A 12,199-nucleotide genomic window follows, 5' to 3' on the forward strand; every position below is an offset into this window, starting at 1 on the left:
TAGCGGAGTTGAGGACTTCCTCCATCACTGGACAAAGCTTCGAACTCACGTTTACTTGACGAAAACGGAAGTGCGCTGCAGTGAACCCTCTTGCTCTGTCCGTCCTCGGACAAAGTGGGACGAAGCGGAAGAGAAAAAAATCACCTCCTGTGGTTGTGTTGTGTCCCTGTCCGCCTGTCTATCTGCCGCAGATTCAGGGGGGAAAATCATCTTTGTCCGCTGTGTTTACATCTGACCCCGGAGTTAAAAACACCACAGGACGGACTAAACATCCGGGGGGAATGGAGTCTTACGGCAGGGACGATCCGAAGGGATCGGTGCTGCACATCGTGGTGGTTGGATTTCACCACAAAAAGGGCTGTCAGGTAGGTGAACCCCTGCTCTCCATGCTAACACAGCTAACTGCTAACCAGCGCTTCCCAATGGACCCATAATAAAGGCACATTTCCACTATTATTCAGCACGGATTTATAATCCAGCTCACTGACTGCGCCTTTCTTGTCTCTGAGCGTGCATACACAAACCCTGCAGGGCCCATGATCATTACTCACATGCATTAAGGAGAGAGGCTGTACTAAACATCAGCTGTTTGCTCTGGGCTCACTGGGTTATATAACATGAGCTCTGCTGCCAACATTTTTCCAGTTCAGTGTATTCAACAGCAGACTCTATTTCTGTTGCAGGCTGCATCTTGCTCTCCTGGATGCTGCATTTGTCTTTCCTCTCTCTAATTAATCTGGATTTCAAATAGATCTACAGTGGTGGGAGAATTCATTAGATCTGTTACTTAAATCAAACTAGCAATACCACACTGTAAAAATACTCCACTACAAGTTTCTGTATTCAAAACCTTTCTAAAGTAAAAGTCCTCATTGTGCAGTAAAATGTTCATTGTCAGTGATTTTGTGTGTGTAATTGAGAAAATAATTTTCACGATTAATTGTTAAGAAAATAGACATAATCTCTAACATGACTGAGTTGTCTTGTTATGTTTTATGTTGTGCATGTGCAGTAAGTCGATCTGTATCCTGAACAATAACGCTTAACTGATAGTTGTAGTACTCAATCTTTGCCAACCTTTTTTACATGTGACATCTTCAAACAAAGATGTATATTTGTTACTTTTAGGTAGAAAGAAAATGCTGTTAAAAACTTAAAAAATATGTGCAGATACATACCTGAGTTTTAGTACCGATACCATAACGAAACCTTTTTGATGCCTTTGTTTTGAAAATTGAATGAATAAATAAAAGTAAATCAAGAAAAGAAGCCAAAGTTTTAAAATGTTAGATGTTAGTGTGTTAGATTTAGGGGGATTTTGTGGCACCTAGTGGTGAGAACTGCAGATTGCAACGAGCTGAAACTTCTCCCAGTTAGAATTCCTGCAGTGTTTATTGTTCAGGAGGTTTTAACTGGGAACTGAATTATCCACAGAGGTCTCTTTCTTTCCAAAACAAAGGGACCCCTGTGATTTAAACTGGCAAAAACACTAAATATAACAGTTTCACTTTGGTAAAATCTGTGTTTTACAAACACTGCTGCGGACGGGCTTCTAATTATGGTGGCCAATGCAAAAACACGAATACCTCTATTTAGAATGGACAAACCAAACACTAGCTCTAGATAGAGCCATCCGCGTTATTTCGGCCACTGTAGTTAGGATCTCCTCCGAGAAGAGAGTGTCAGAAAAACACAGGTTTTTAATGTGAAACTGTTTTATTCAGTGTCACCTGGTCTGTTTGTTATGGAGATGAAGAGACCTCTGTGGCTAATTCAGCTCCCCATAAAAACCTCCTGAACGTCTGGATCTTAAGTTACCAGAGAAAAAAGGTGAGAACACATTAGCAGTGTTTGATTTATCTGTTCAGGGCTGTTGTAGAAACATGGTGGTGCAACATGGTACTTACTTAAGCGAGTGACTGGAGTACTTCTTCCACCACTGGTCATAAGCTTCCTGCCAGGGAAGCAGATGGGTGGCAGGTGAATAAAAGAAGAGGGGGGGTTAAAGAGATGCTGAAACAGAACAAGACAGACAGATTAAAGAGCCAAGAACCCGATCTGATACTCCGCAGGAGATCGTTGACCCCTATCAGATAACCTCCTGCACCACCAGAGCCAACAGGCCCAGAACCTGAAACAAAGAGCGCGCACTGTCTGCTTTGTTGGGCCTCATTTTTACATCAAACATGAAATGTCTGTTTTATCTCTCGCCTCATGCAGCAGCTGCTTCCAGGCCCGCTGAGTCGAGTTTAACAGGCCACAGAAAGACCTGACAGATGGAGAGCAGCGGCAGACAAGCAGGAGGCACAGTGTTTGTTTAATGGCTGCCAGCTCGCACTGTAAATTTAATGAATTTTGAAAAAGAAGACGTGATAATTAGAAGATGCATTAGAGGCTCTTACACTGACTGCCTCACATACGCTTCACGAGGCAAAACACCAACATGAAAGTGAGTGTACGGTTCAAATTAGGTGTTAAAGATATAATATTCAGGATTTTGTAGAGACTCATACAGAAGTAATCCCTTTCACTCATCACTTATGACCCACTCCACTCTTTTTAGCAGAAACTCGGCTGAGTGGCCGAGTTTCTGCTAAAAAGAAGAAGGTTTGTGGAGAACAACAGTTTAAGGAATGGCCACATTAGTTGTGATTGTTGCTGTGGATAAAAGCAGGTAAACCCTTGGCTTTGCAGGCGGATATTTGTGTGACATCACTGTGATGTGACGCCAGGTGTTGAAACAAAGAGCAGTCAGGGTTAGGGTTAGGCACTGCTGAGGTGCCACTGAGCAAGGCACTTTACCCCCAGCTGCTCGGGTTGCCTGTCCGTGAGCAGCCCCGTCACCCTGACATCTCTCCATTTAATCTCTCCATGTTCCTACAGTAGCCCAGGAAGGACAAAGCAAACACTTGCTATAGATGCAGGCCATTTGCGTTTTCACGTCGGCCACCATAATTAGAAGCTTCTCCAATAGAAGAGCATCAGAAAAACAGATTTTTTTTTTAACGCCAGACTGTTTTATTCAGTGTTTTACAGGTTCAAACCAGCAAATGTATTTGTTTTCAAGAGGAAGAGACCTCTGCGGATAATTCCACTCCCAGTTAAAATGTTCTCAACATCTAGGTCTTAACTTATCAGAGAACAAAGTGACACATGTTAGCATGTGCTAGGCTAGCAGCCTGTCTCCGACATCCCACACAGCATTGGAAAAACACTGACTTTAATGTGAAAATGCTTTATTCACTGTTTTTACTGGTTTAAATCACCAGGTTGATCTGTTTTGAAAACGAGGAGAATTTTCTCAACACGTAAAAAAAACCCCACCTCATCCTTCAGTTTTTTGAAAACATCCAACATCGGCACATCTGGAGGGACATGTGTTTTTTATTGAAACACTGTCATCTGAAAAGTAACTAAAGCTGTCAGACAAATGTAGTGCAGTAAAAAGTACAATATTTATCTCTGAGATGTAGTGGAGTAAAAGGATAAACTTACTTAAAATGGAAACACTCAAGTACAGTACAAGTACCTCAGATATTTAGATGTAAATGTACTGGGTTACATTCCACTACTGGACGTGCACGTTTTTTAATTAAGAGCATCACTCCTCCAGAGTCGGCGCCTCGCCCTGAGGGACTTTATCCTTGAAGAGTGAATCATTGTTGCTGTGTGTGTGTGTGTGTGTGTGTGTGTGTGTGTGTGTGTGTGTGTGTGTGTGTGATGCGTTCAGGACCAGCAGGTTATTCTGGCAGTAGGCTGGGCTGTGTGGGAGAATTAAACAGGGGGTGTGAATGTTTTTTTTTTTTTTTTTTTTTTTTTTCCAGGCAGCTTTTTTCTTGAGCTCAGTGGAAACATAATGAAAGATGTAAAATAGATAATAGGTAAATACATCTATCTGAAATCTCTCTATCTCTTCATTATCATGAAAAATGGGTGATTAAACTTAATGCTGTGATCACAAAGGAACCTCTCTCTGAAGGTGGATGACTATAATATTGTGATTTCAACATTATGGCTGTTTATTATAAAAGAGAAAGAAAAGCTAATTCCTCATACTAACACGTTTCTTAACTAGTTACAATTTAAAAGAAAACTCGAGGGGTGTTTTTGTGATTTTCTTAACAATGTTTGGATGGATTGATATGAAATTCACAACATGTATTTATGGTCCTCAGAGGATGAATCCTGTTGACTTTAGTGATCTTCTGACTTTTCCTTTAGTGCCACCATGGGCTTAAAACCTTTAGCCTCAGACCACGCTCTGGCCTGCTGCTGATTTCCTTTTGGAATTAAATCATTTAAGTATTACTTGTGTTGTAATATGTGTATAATATACACTCAGGAAAATCTGTACCGTGGATAAAAGTCTCAGATTCTGTCTGTAATTAGTCTGTAAGTTTGACAACATTCTTACCAGTATAAAATCTTCAAGAAGAGATAATGCAGACATAAAGGAACAAAGCTCATTTTTAAAAGCAGCATATCACAAGTAAACCATACCGATGTTCTGTCCTCGCCCCTCAGGTTGAATTCTCGTACCCACCATTGATGCCAGATGAGGGTCATGACAGTAACCTGCTGCCAGAGGAGTGGAAGTACCTCCCTTTCCTGGCTCTTCCTGACGGGGCACACAACTACCAGGAAGGTACGACACACCTACAATATTTATAGTTTCATTTTCATAGTCGGTTAGTTAATGTGCTGGTTTGTTTGTCACTTCCATAACTCAGCAAACATGAGAGCGAAATACCGTTCTCCACAGGTCAGAGTGAGGTTTTAAAAATAAAAGACACATTATAAAAACATAAAACCATGTAACATTGTGCTGATGCGTTTATATGAAAAATGTCAAGTAAAAAAACATGTAACGCAGAATTGCTGGTGCATTTGTTTGCCCATGTATCATCCTGTGGTGTTGGCGGGATTCAATTCAATTCAATTCAATTCAATTCAATTCAATTCAATTCAATTCTACTTTATTTATCCCAAATTAAATCCTTGTGCCAGAAAATGCTTCAAAGTACAGTAACCACAATTTAATGTTCATAACAAGAAACAACCAGATCATCCAGTGGGTTCCCCAGGTCAGGGTCACTCACTGAGCCCGGTTTAGTAACGTTAGAGTATTAGATATCTGGCAAAATATACAGATATAAAAGATAAGAAGTTCATTCAAGGTGCAAAAGCAAAACCAGTGCCTAATAGAGCAACAAAAGGAGTAAGATAAGTACAGGATTAACGCACGTGATTGGAGAAAATGATATTGCACTACATTGGCAAGTGATCATGATACTGAAATGTAATATTGCACATGATGGACGGCAGCATGCGGAGAGTTCTGATAGCTTCGAGGAGAAAGCTATCACAAAGTCTGGCAGATCTTACAAGGATGCTGTGGGACCTCATTCCAGATGGCAGGAGTACAAAGAGGTGGTGGGTGGAATGGGAGGGGTCGGTCATTATGTTGGTGGCCTCTCTGATACACTGTGTCTGTACACTGTGTATCAGACTCTTAGTTGGACAGTAATGATATCATATCAGCTTGGCCTTTTGGAAGTTGTCATGGGCATTTTCTTTTTTTACTTTTTTTTCTCCAACATTTTATGGACCACATGATTAATTGATAAAGACAATAATTGTTAGTTGCAGCTTTACTTGCATCTTTACTACAAAAAGCTTTATTATTTACCGTCTTAATCTTTGACTGATGTTTAATTTAAACTGTCTTTTTAAGATAAAAGAGAAGATCAACTGTACATTTTACCTGAAAAACATGCAGAGGAGATGGTTTTGCATTTTTGCTCTGATGAACATCTACAGGTGATCAATCACATACATGCAAGTGCACGTTCCTGGTGGATTACTTTCTAACATGAATGCTGCATTTCCACCGATTATCTCTTGATGATCCCGATGAAGATAAAGTAGTTGCCAATGTCTTGACCTCCCAGAGTTGTAAAATCCAGTCTTTGACTATTACAAATTGTGCTAAGATGTTTTGTCACCTGATAAATGCGCTCATCTGTTATTCAAAGTGGACTTCCAGGATTGTATTTTACTGTGAGGGACACCTATAACCCCATCCCAGAGGAAATTAAACACTCATATTGTGTATTTTCAAGTTTTTCTGCTGCTATTTGGTGTAAAAATACCACTTTGAATGTGGTGTTGAATTTTTATAAAGGTGGAAAATGAAGTGTTTTTTAGATCCTCATATGGCAGCTGACAGTGAGCGGATGAATCTGAGATTCAGCCTGTTTGATTTTGTGAAAGCAGGTGTCACTTTTGAGAGGAGAAACAGTATCCAGGCTGTAAAGAGAGATTAGGACTGTGTGTGATAGTGAGCTGACTCATGTGTGTGTGTCCTGTGTGTTGTGGCGGCTGTCATGTGACAGTCCTGTGGTTTCACGGCTGCCGTTCATACTGTACTGCGAAGGCAAACAGGAGGAACTGAGTCAAAGTTCAACGCCCATCAAACACTTATTGTTACAGGATGAGCAGTTTCTGTCTGCTGTGGCTTTTCTGCTGGTCAGCTCACTGTTTGTCGAAATAAGAAGTGAAAAATGTTTTCATGTTGCAGGAGTAAGCAAACTGTTCCCTGGGCAGAAGACGAATCTGTCAGCCTGAATGAAGGCAAAAACTTGAGACAAAATCTTTTAAACAATCTTCAGCTCAGAATCAGCACTGCAAGATTCCTCTCGCAAATATCTTTTGTGCTGCTCTTTACATTTCTGAATGTAGACAAACCTTCAGTCCCTGTCGTATATTAGTGTCCTTGTGTTTCTGCCGCTCCAGCAGACTGTTAGCTGATTAAAAAACCAACAGTGTTGTGAGCGACTCCCTCTGCACTGCGGCTCATAAAAACAGCAGTCACACTGATACCACTGGGTGTTGGTTACAGAGGAATACATGGAAAGGAAAACTACTATAGATGAACACAATCACCACACAGCTTGTATTAAATAAGACCGTTTAGTTGGACATAAATGACGACACAGTTACTGTCATCTTGCCCGATGCAGCCTTTCTTAAAGCATCCTTTTTCATTATTTTGATTTGTCTTGGCCTCCTGCATTCTTAAATTAAAAAAGCTAATGTGCAGGACAAGTCTGTTTTTGAGCAATTTGGGGGTCATTTTGGTCTGACAACGTGTGCCTTTACTGTCATTTTGCCTGTCTTTGGACCAGGTGAAACTGGACAGTCCTGGACTATGGCCACATCCACACTAATACAAATATTTGCGATCTCCGTGCACATAAGCGTTTCAGAATTAATCTTAATCCACACTGACAGGTCTGAAAACACAAATCAAATGGCCATTCATGTACACTGGGCATGCCCTTACTGGTGTAAACAGGAAGGAGATTGTCTACTCTGTGGTTGGTAGCTAAGTTGCAGAAGATAATAATAATAATAATACCAATACATTTATTTGTTACAGCACCTTTCACAGAAGTGCTTCACAAGATACAATGAAACAGTCATTACAATAAAACATGCAATCAGTAAAAACAAAGGCAATAAAACAATTAAAACAAAGCAACAAAAAGACAGTAAAAGAAAAGACAATAGAACATAAAGCAAATACAGACTACTGTGGAGCCAAAAAGAAACACACCAAAGAACAAGCATAAGATAATACAATTTAGGGTGGGACAAAGGCCATTTTGAAAAGATGGGTCTTCAGTTGTTTTTTTGCTGGACCTGGTTTACAGTCTAGCAGCAGCAATCTGGATTATTCGAAGACGGTTCAGAGATGCTTTGCTCAGGCAAGTAAAAAGAAAATTACAGTAGTCCAGTCGAGAGGACACAAAAGCACGGATCATCATCTCTAGCTCAGGTCGAGACATCACAGACCTGAGCTTTGCAATATTTCTTAGTTGTATAAAACAAGTACAGGTTAATGATTAAACATGATAATCAAAATGCATGGCCTGATCAAAAATAACAAAAAATTAAAGTTTGACCGCAAGCTGAAGAAAGGGACCCAATACTGTGGGAAACCTTTGAAGCTATACTATCTGAACCTCCGTCTTGTCTGTAGCCCTGTTTAAATAGGAATTGTGCAAATTTGCAGGAAAGCCTAATCAGTCTTCTTCCAGCATTGGCAGTATAAAAACAAAATTCAGGGAGTGCAGCAAAATGCCGCCTGCCTACTTTTGTTTATACAGAATGTGCCTTTTTTGGGGCAGTGGGGGGCGCGAGCAAAACGTGAGGCTCAGTGTGTGACTTAAACAGCCTTGCTCCGAGGGAAGCCGCTAAGTTGGCCTGTCCTTCACCGTTCCTGTCATTTGATGGTTAAAGGCCTCTTCATTTGCGAGGACAAGGGGGGCGCGCAATTCTTTGTCTCCCCAGTTGCTCATCTTTACAGTGTCTGTCAGGTTTGCATTTCCCCCTTGCCACTAGTATTAGCTGCTCATTCCGGCTATCAGCTGTTTCCTGTTTAACCACTGCCAGTGGGTCGCACATGTGGCGTCATCAACAGCTCCTCCCACAAGTCATCAAAAGCCCTCCCGTTGCGGAACGGCACCTCGTTCTTTTTAAACCAAAAAGGTTCCGCCAATATGTCTACCCTACGAGGCAGAAAATTTGGCACCTCGGACCAACTCGCCAATCCGCCTCTAAACGCTGTGTCTAACGCTTGCAACTTGCCTGCAAAACGGCCCAACATTCGCTGAAAATCTGGCTGTGTAAAAGGGGCTTGTGTTTATTTGTAAGTAGTTGTTTGACATCTAGTCCTTGATGGCAATCAGGCAGTTGTAAAGAACAGCAAGTTCATTGGTACTAACAGGCTTAAACGAGACAAACAGTTGAATATTGTCAGCATAACAGTGATATATGATATACCTGTGATCTGGCTGATAATGTGATCTAGTGAAAGCATGTATAAAGCAAATAATATAAGACCTAAGACAGAGCCCTGAGGTACACCACAGGAAAAAGCAGCAGTATCAGACCTGAAATGACCAAGACCAAGATACTACAGAGATGGTGAAAAGTAAGAGTTGTTACAAAGCAGATACGGCAGCATATTAGAGCAATACTGGGAGCATTATCCATCATTGGAGCCAGCTGCAAAGCACATGTGGTGTCTGCGTCATTGTTTTTAAAAGTCTCCCTTTTTATACTAAAATGCAGCCCTGGAGTTTTCAAATGAAAGTGGGGTCAGCAGTGAAAAGTGGTAGAAATGCGATAAAATTAATGTTTTTTGATGTACACCATTGTCCCAAAACGCAATGCTTAGAGGAAATGGAGCGGTTCATAGCTGCAAAATATTAAAACAAATTGCTGGAGAAAGATCTCACAAAAGAAATTAAAACAAGTACTATGTTTATTATTAAAAACATTTAGTTGTTCTCTTTTTTGTAGCCTTCCAAAATACGCGAGAGATACACAAATTACTAGCTCATGATTACATGGGATATGTACAAATTTTGGTGCATTGCATTTTGTAGGAAAACATATTAACTATATGAAAACAACTTTCTTTATTATGGGTAGGAATCACAAAAATACGATACGATATTACAATGATTAAGTCATAGTGAGATTATTGCAATTTTAAAAGTTTTGCGATGTGCTAAGTATTGTGACAACATATACTGGGATTTATTACCTTTTTTCAACTGCTAATTATGGAAAAACTTTGTCAACATCAGTGTATTTTCTAATAATATATCCCTTTTCAGTCTGTTCACTTCAGGCATTATTATTGCAGCAAAATATATATTCGAACTGTAAAAACAATTGATTTTGTTATTGTAGTAGCTTACCAAAAGTTTCATTTCTATTTGAAATGTTAATAGTTTATACAATGAAACATGATACTTGACATCTGTGTATTGATAGGCAAAATATCATGATACATTGTTGTATTGTTCTCCCACTCTCCCATTATTTTTAACCTTGTACATAGGATTTAAGTTATGCTTAGTGAAGATAGTTTGCTTTTGTTTTTGCACTGAATGGGAATGCATTTTGTTGTACTTGTACAATGACAGTAAAGATATTGATTATCTTTATTCTTCAGTAGTTATTGTTAAAAAAATCTCTTTTCCTTTACCTACTCTTATGATAAACCTAAAAAGCTGAAATAATTAGTAATGCCTCTGTAATAGGAAGAAAATAAAAACAAGTCTCAACCAAAGTACATTAAAATATGTCTGATATTTAAGCAATATCACACGAGAGGGAGTGATGTTATACTTGTATATCGTCACGGCTGTGATTTGGTCATAGGAGACAATCACAGCTGTGACGATATACAAGTATAATATCACGAGCTGGAGTGTGATATTGCTTTTATACAACAGTTCAACAGTTCAACAGTTAAATAAGCAAGGCTGATTAAGAAATGTTGAAAAATGAGGACAAAATAGATAATTTAAGCATTTTATTTGTCTTCCGCCAACAAAAATAGTTCCCTCAGAACTCCGCTGTCACCGTTGCTATGTAACGCAGACATGGTGCGCCAGGCACTTACTCTTTACACACATTTATCTGCACATTTCCATTAATTGTGCAGCCGGTGAAATAAGTCTGGTGACCGCATGATGGACTGTCGCTTCACAGGCACAGCCGACTCTGCCTTCTGATCTGACAGTATGTTGCTCCATTGTTTCCTGCTCTCCATGGATGGCTTCCTGTAACTTTTTTAATGAGCTCTCAGACCTGCAAGACAAAAGGTATATTTTAGGGCCCGACTCCTAATTAGAAGACTAACTTTACACATAGGCTACGTTAAAACAACATCATACCTGTGCCCACTCACTGTCATGATCTCCCTAGCTTCAAGTCCTGCATCTGACAGCTTCTGTATGGCAGTCACCCTGAGGCTGTGATTGGTGTAGATAGCTGTTGTCCCCGCCTCTTTACACATCTTCGGCAGCATCTGTGCGAGTGAGTTTATTCCCAGCGGAGCTTTAGTGTACCAGATATTGTCTGTGTGAGCTGCTGTCATCCTGGGCTTCAGATAAAAGGCATTTGCATCTGGTGGAAGTTTGTTTAAATACTTTTCCAGGGATGCAACGCAACTGCTGACCTAACTGACACTAACCGTCAGTTTTGATTTGATTGTTGATTGCAATCAGCTGTGAGGCGAAGTGATACATACACAGTGAAATAACCGTGATGTTGTACTCCAATATTGTCATGGTTTTACTGTCTCTCGACCAATCAGATTGCAGGGCCAGAACTGTTGAATAAAACATCCGTTTATCACTACCCCTGTTTATTGGCACATCTTGTACTTGACGTTGGTTCATAGGATCAATTTTTCCACTGTGCAGTGTTTTGTTTTTTTTTTTTGTTTTTTTTAAACGACGGGTTTAAATTCCTAAATGTTTACAGTTATAGCATGCATGTTGCAGTCCTCAGCTGGTTTTTATTGGCTCTTTTAAATGAATTATTGTCTCTGTTTGTAACCAGGTCAGCCAGAGAGTTATTTGTTGTTTAAAATACATTTTAGGGACCTTAAAGTGTGAAATTATCCAGTAAATCATGAGATAAAACAAGAGATTAATCTGACAGCCTAAACGCACATCTAAACCAAAACTATATTTTTCTGCTTTCTTATAGTTTTTATAATCTTGCAGCCCTCAGATTTATTTTGCGACATCAGGAACTGCTGAGCCTAACATAAATATTATGTAGAAGCAAATCAGTTCCCTCATTTTCCTGCAGCAGGCTGCTCTTCGTCAGTCCATGCACCTTTTAGAAGCAGCTTTCAGGAAGCAGAATCAACTTTTATCGTAGACATGTGAGTGTGAACTGTAAAGCAGAGAGTTGGAGGCTGTATTTTGTGGTGCATCTGTGGCCTCAGTCCAGATGCCCCGTTGTTGGACCCCTGCCTCTGCTTAATCTGTGACGTCTGCAGTCTAACCTTTGTGACTCTGCTGTCATCTCGTCCAGAGGAGATCTTTATAAACCACATTATAAGACCCTCCTCTCCTCAGAGGGAATGGAGGCTGTGAGTCATGGCATTTCACTTCACTGCTTCCTTTCTTTGTTGATGTTTCTGCACGAGTTGTTTTTCCTGCTAACGGGACTTCAGGCGATCAGTGATGTGATGGTATAATTTGTATTACTGGGTTGTAAAAATCATAAAAATCTATATCGTCACACACTTGGATTCTTGAGCTTAAACAACCATAATTTACTGACTGTTTTCTGAATCAAAGCACATGAAGTTCCTGATAAA

The 12,199-nt window shown here is 40.0% G+C and overlaps 1 protein-coding gene across 1 annotated transcript in view; it reads left to right on the forward strand.

The window, feature by feature from the left end:
* Nucleotides 1–107: 107 nt before the first annotated feature.
* The window catches only part of avl9 (AVL9 homolog (S. cerevisiase)), a 42,275-nt gene continuing 30,183 nt past the window's right edge, over nucleotides 108–12,199 (forward strand). Inside the window, exons 1-2 of the mRNA XM_049564840.1 lie at nucleotides 108–365; nucleotides 4,525–4,645. Of these exons, the coding sequence (XP_049420797.1) occupies nucleotides 282–365; nucleotides 4,525–4,645 (205 nt within the window). The 5' untranslated portion in view covers nucleotides 108–281. The remainder of the gene's footprint in view (nucleotides 366–4,524; nucleotides 4,646–12,199) is intronic.

This window comes from Epinephelus fuscoguttatus, linkage group LG21, assembly GCF_011397635.1.
Source record: "Epinephelus fuscoguttatus linkage group LG21, E.fuscoguttatus.final_Chr_v1".
Classification (NCBI taxonomy): Eukaryota; Metazoa; Chordata; class Actinopteri; order Perciformes; family Serranidae; genus Epinephelus; species Epinephelus fuscoguttatus.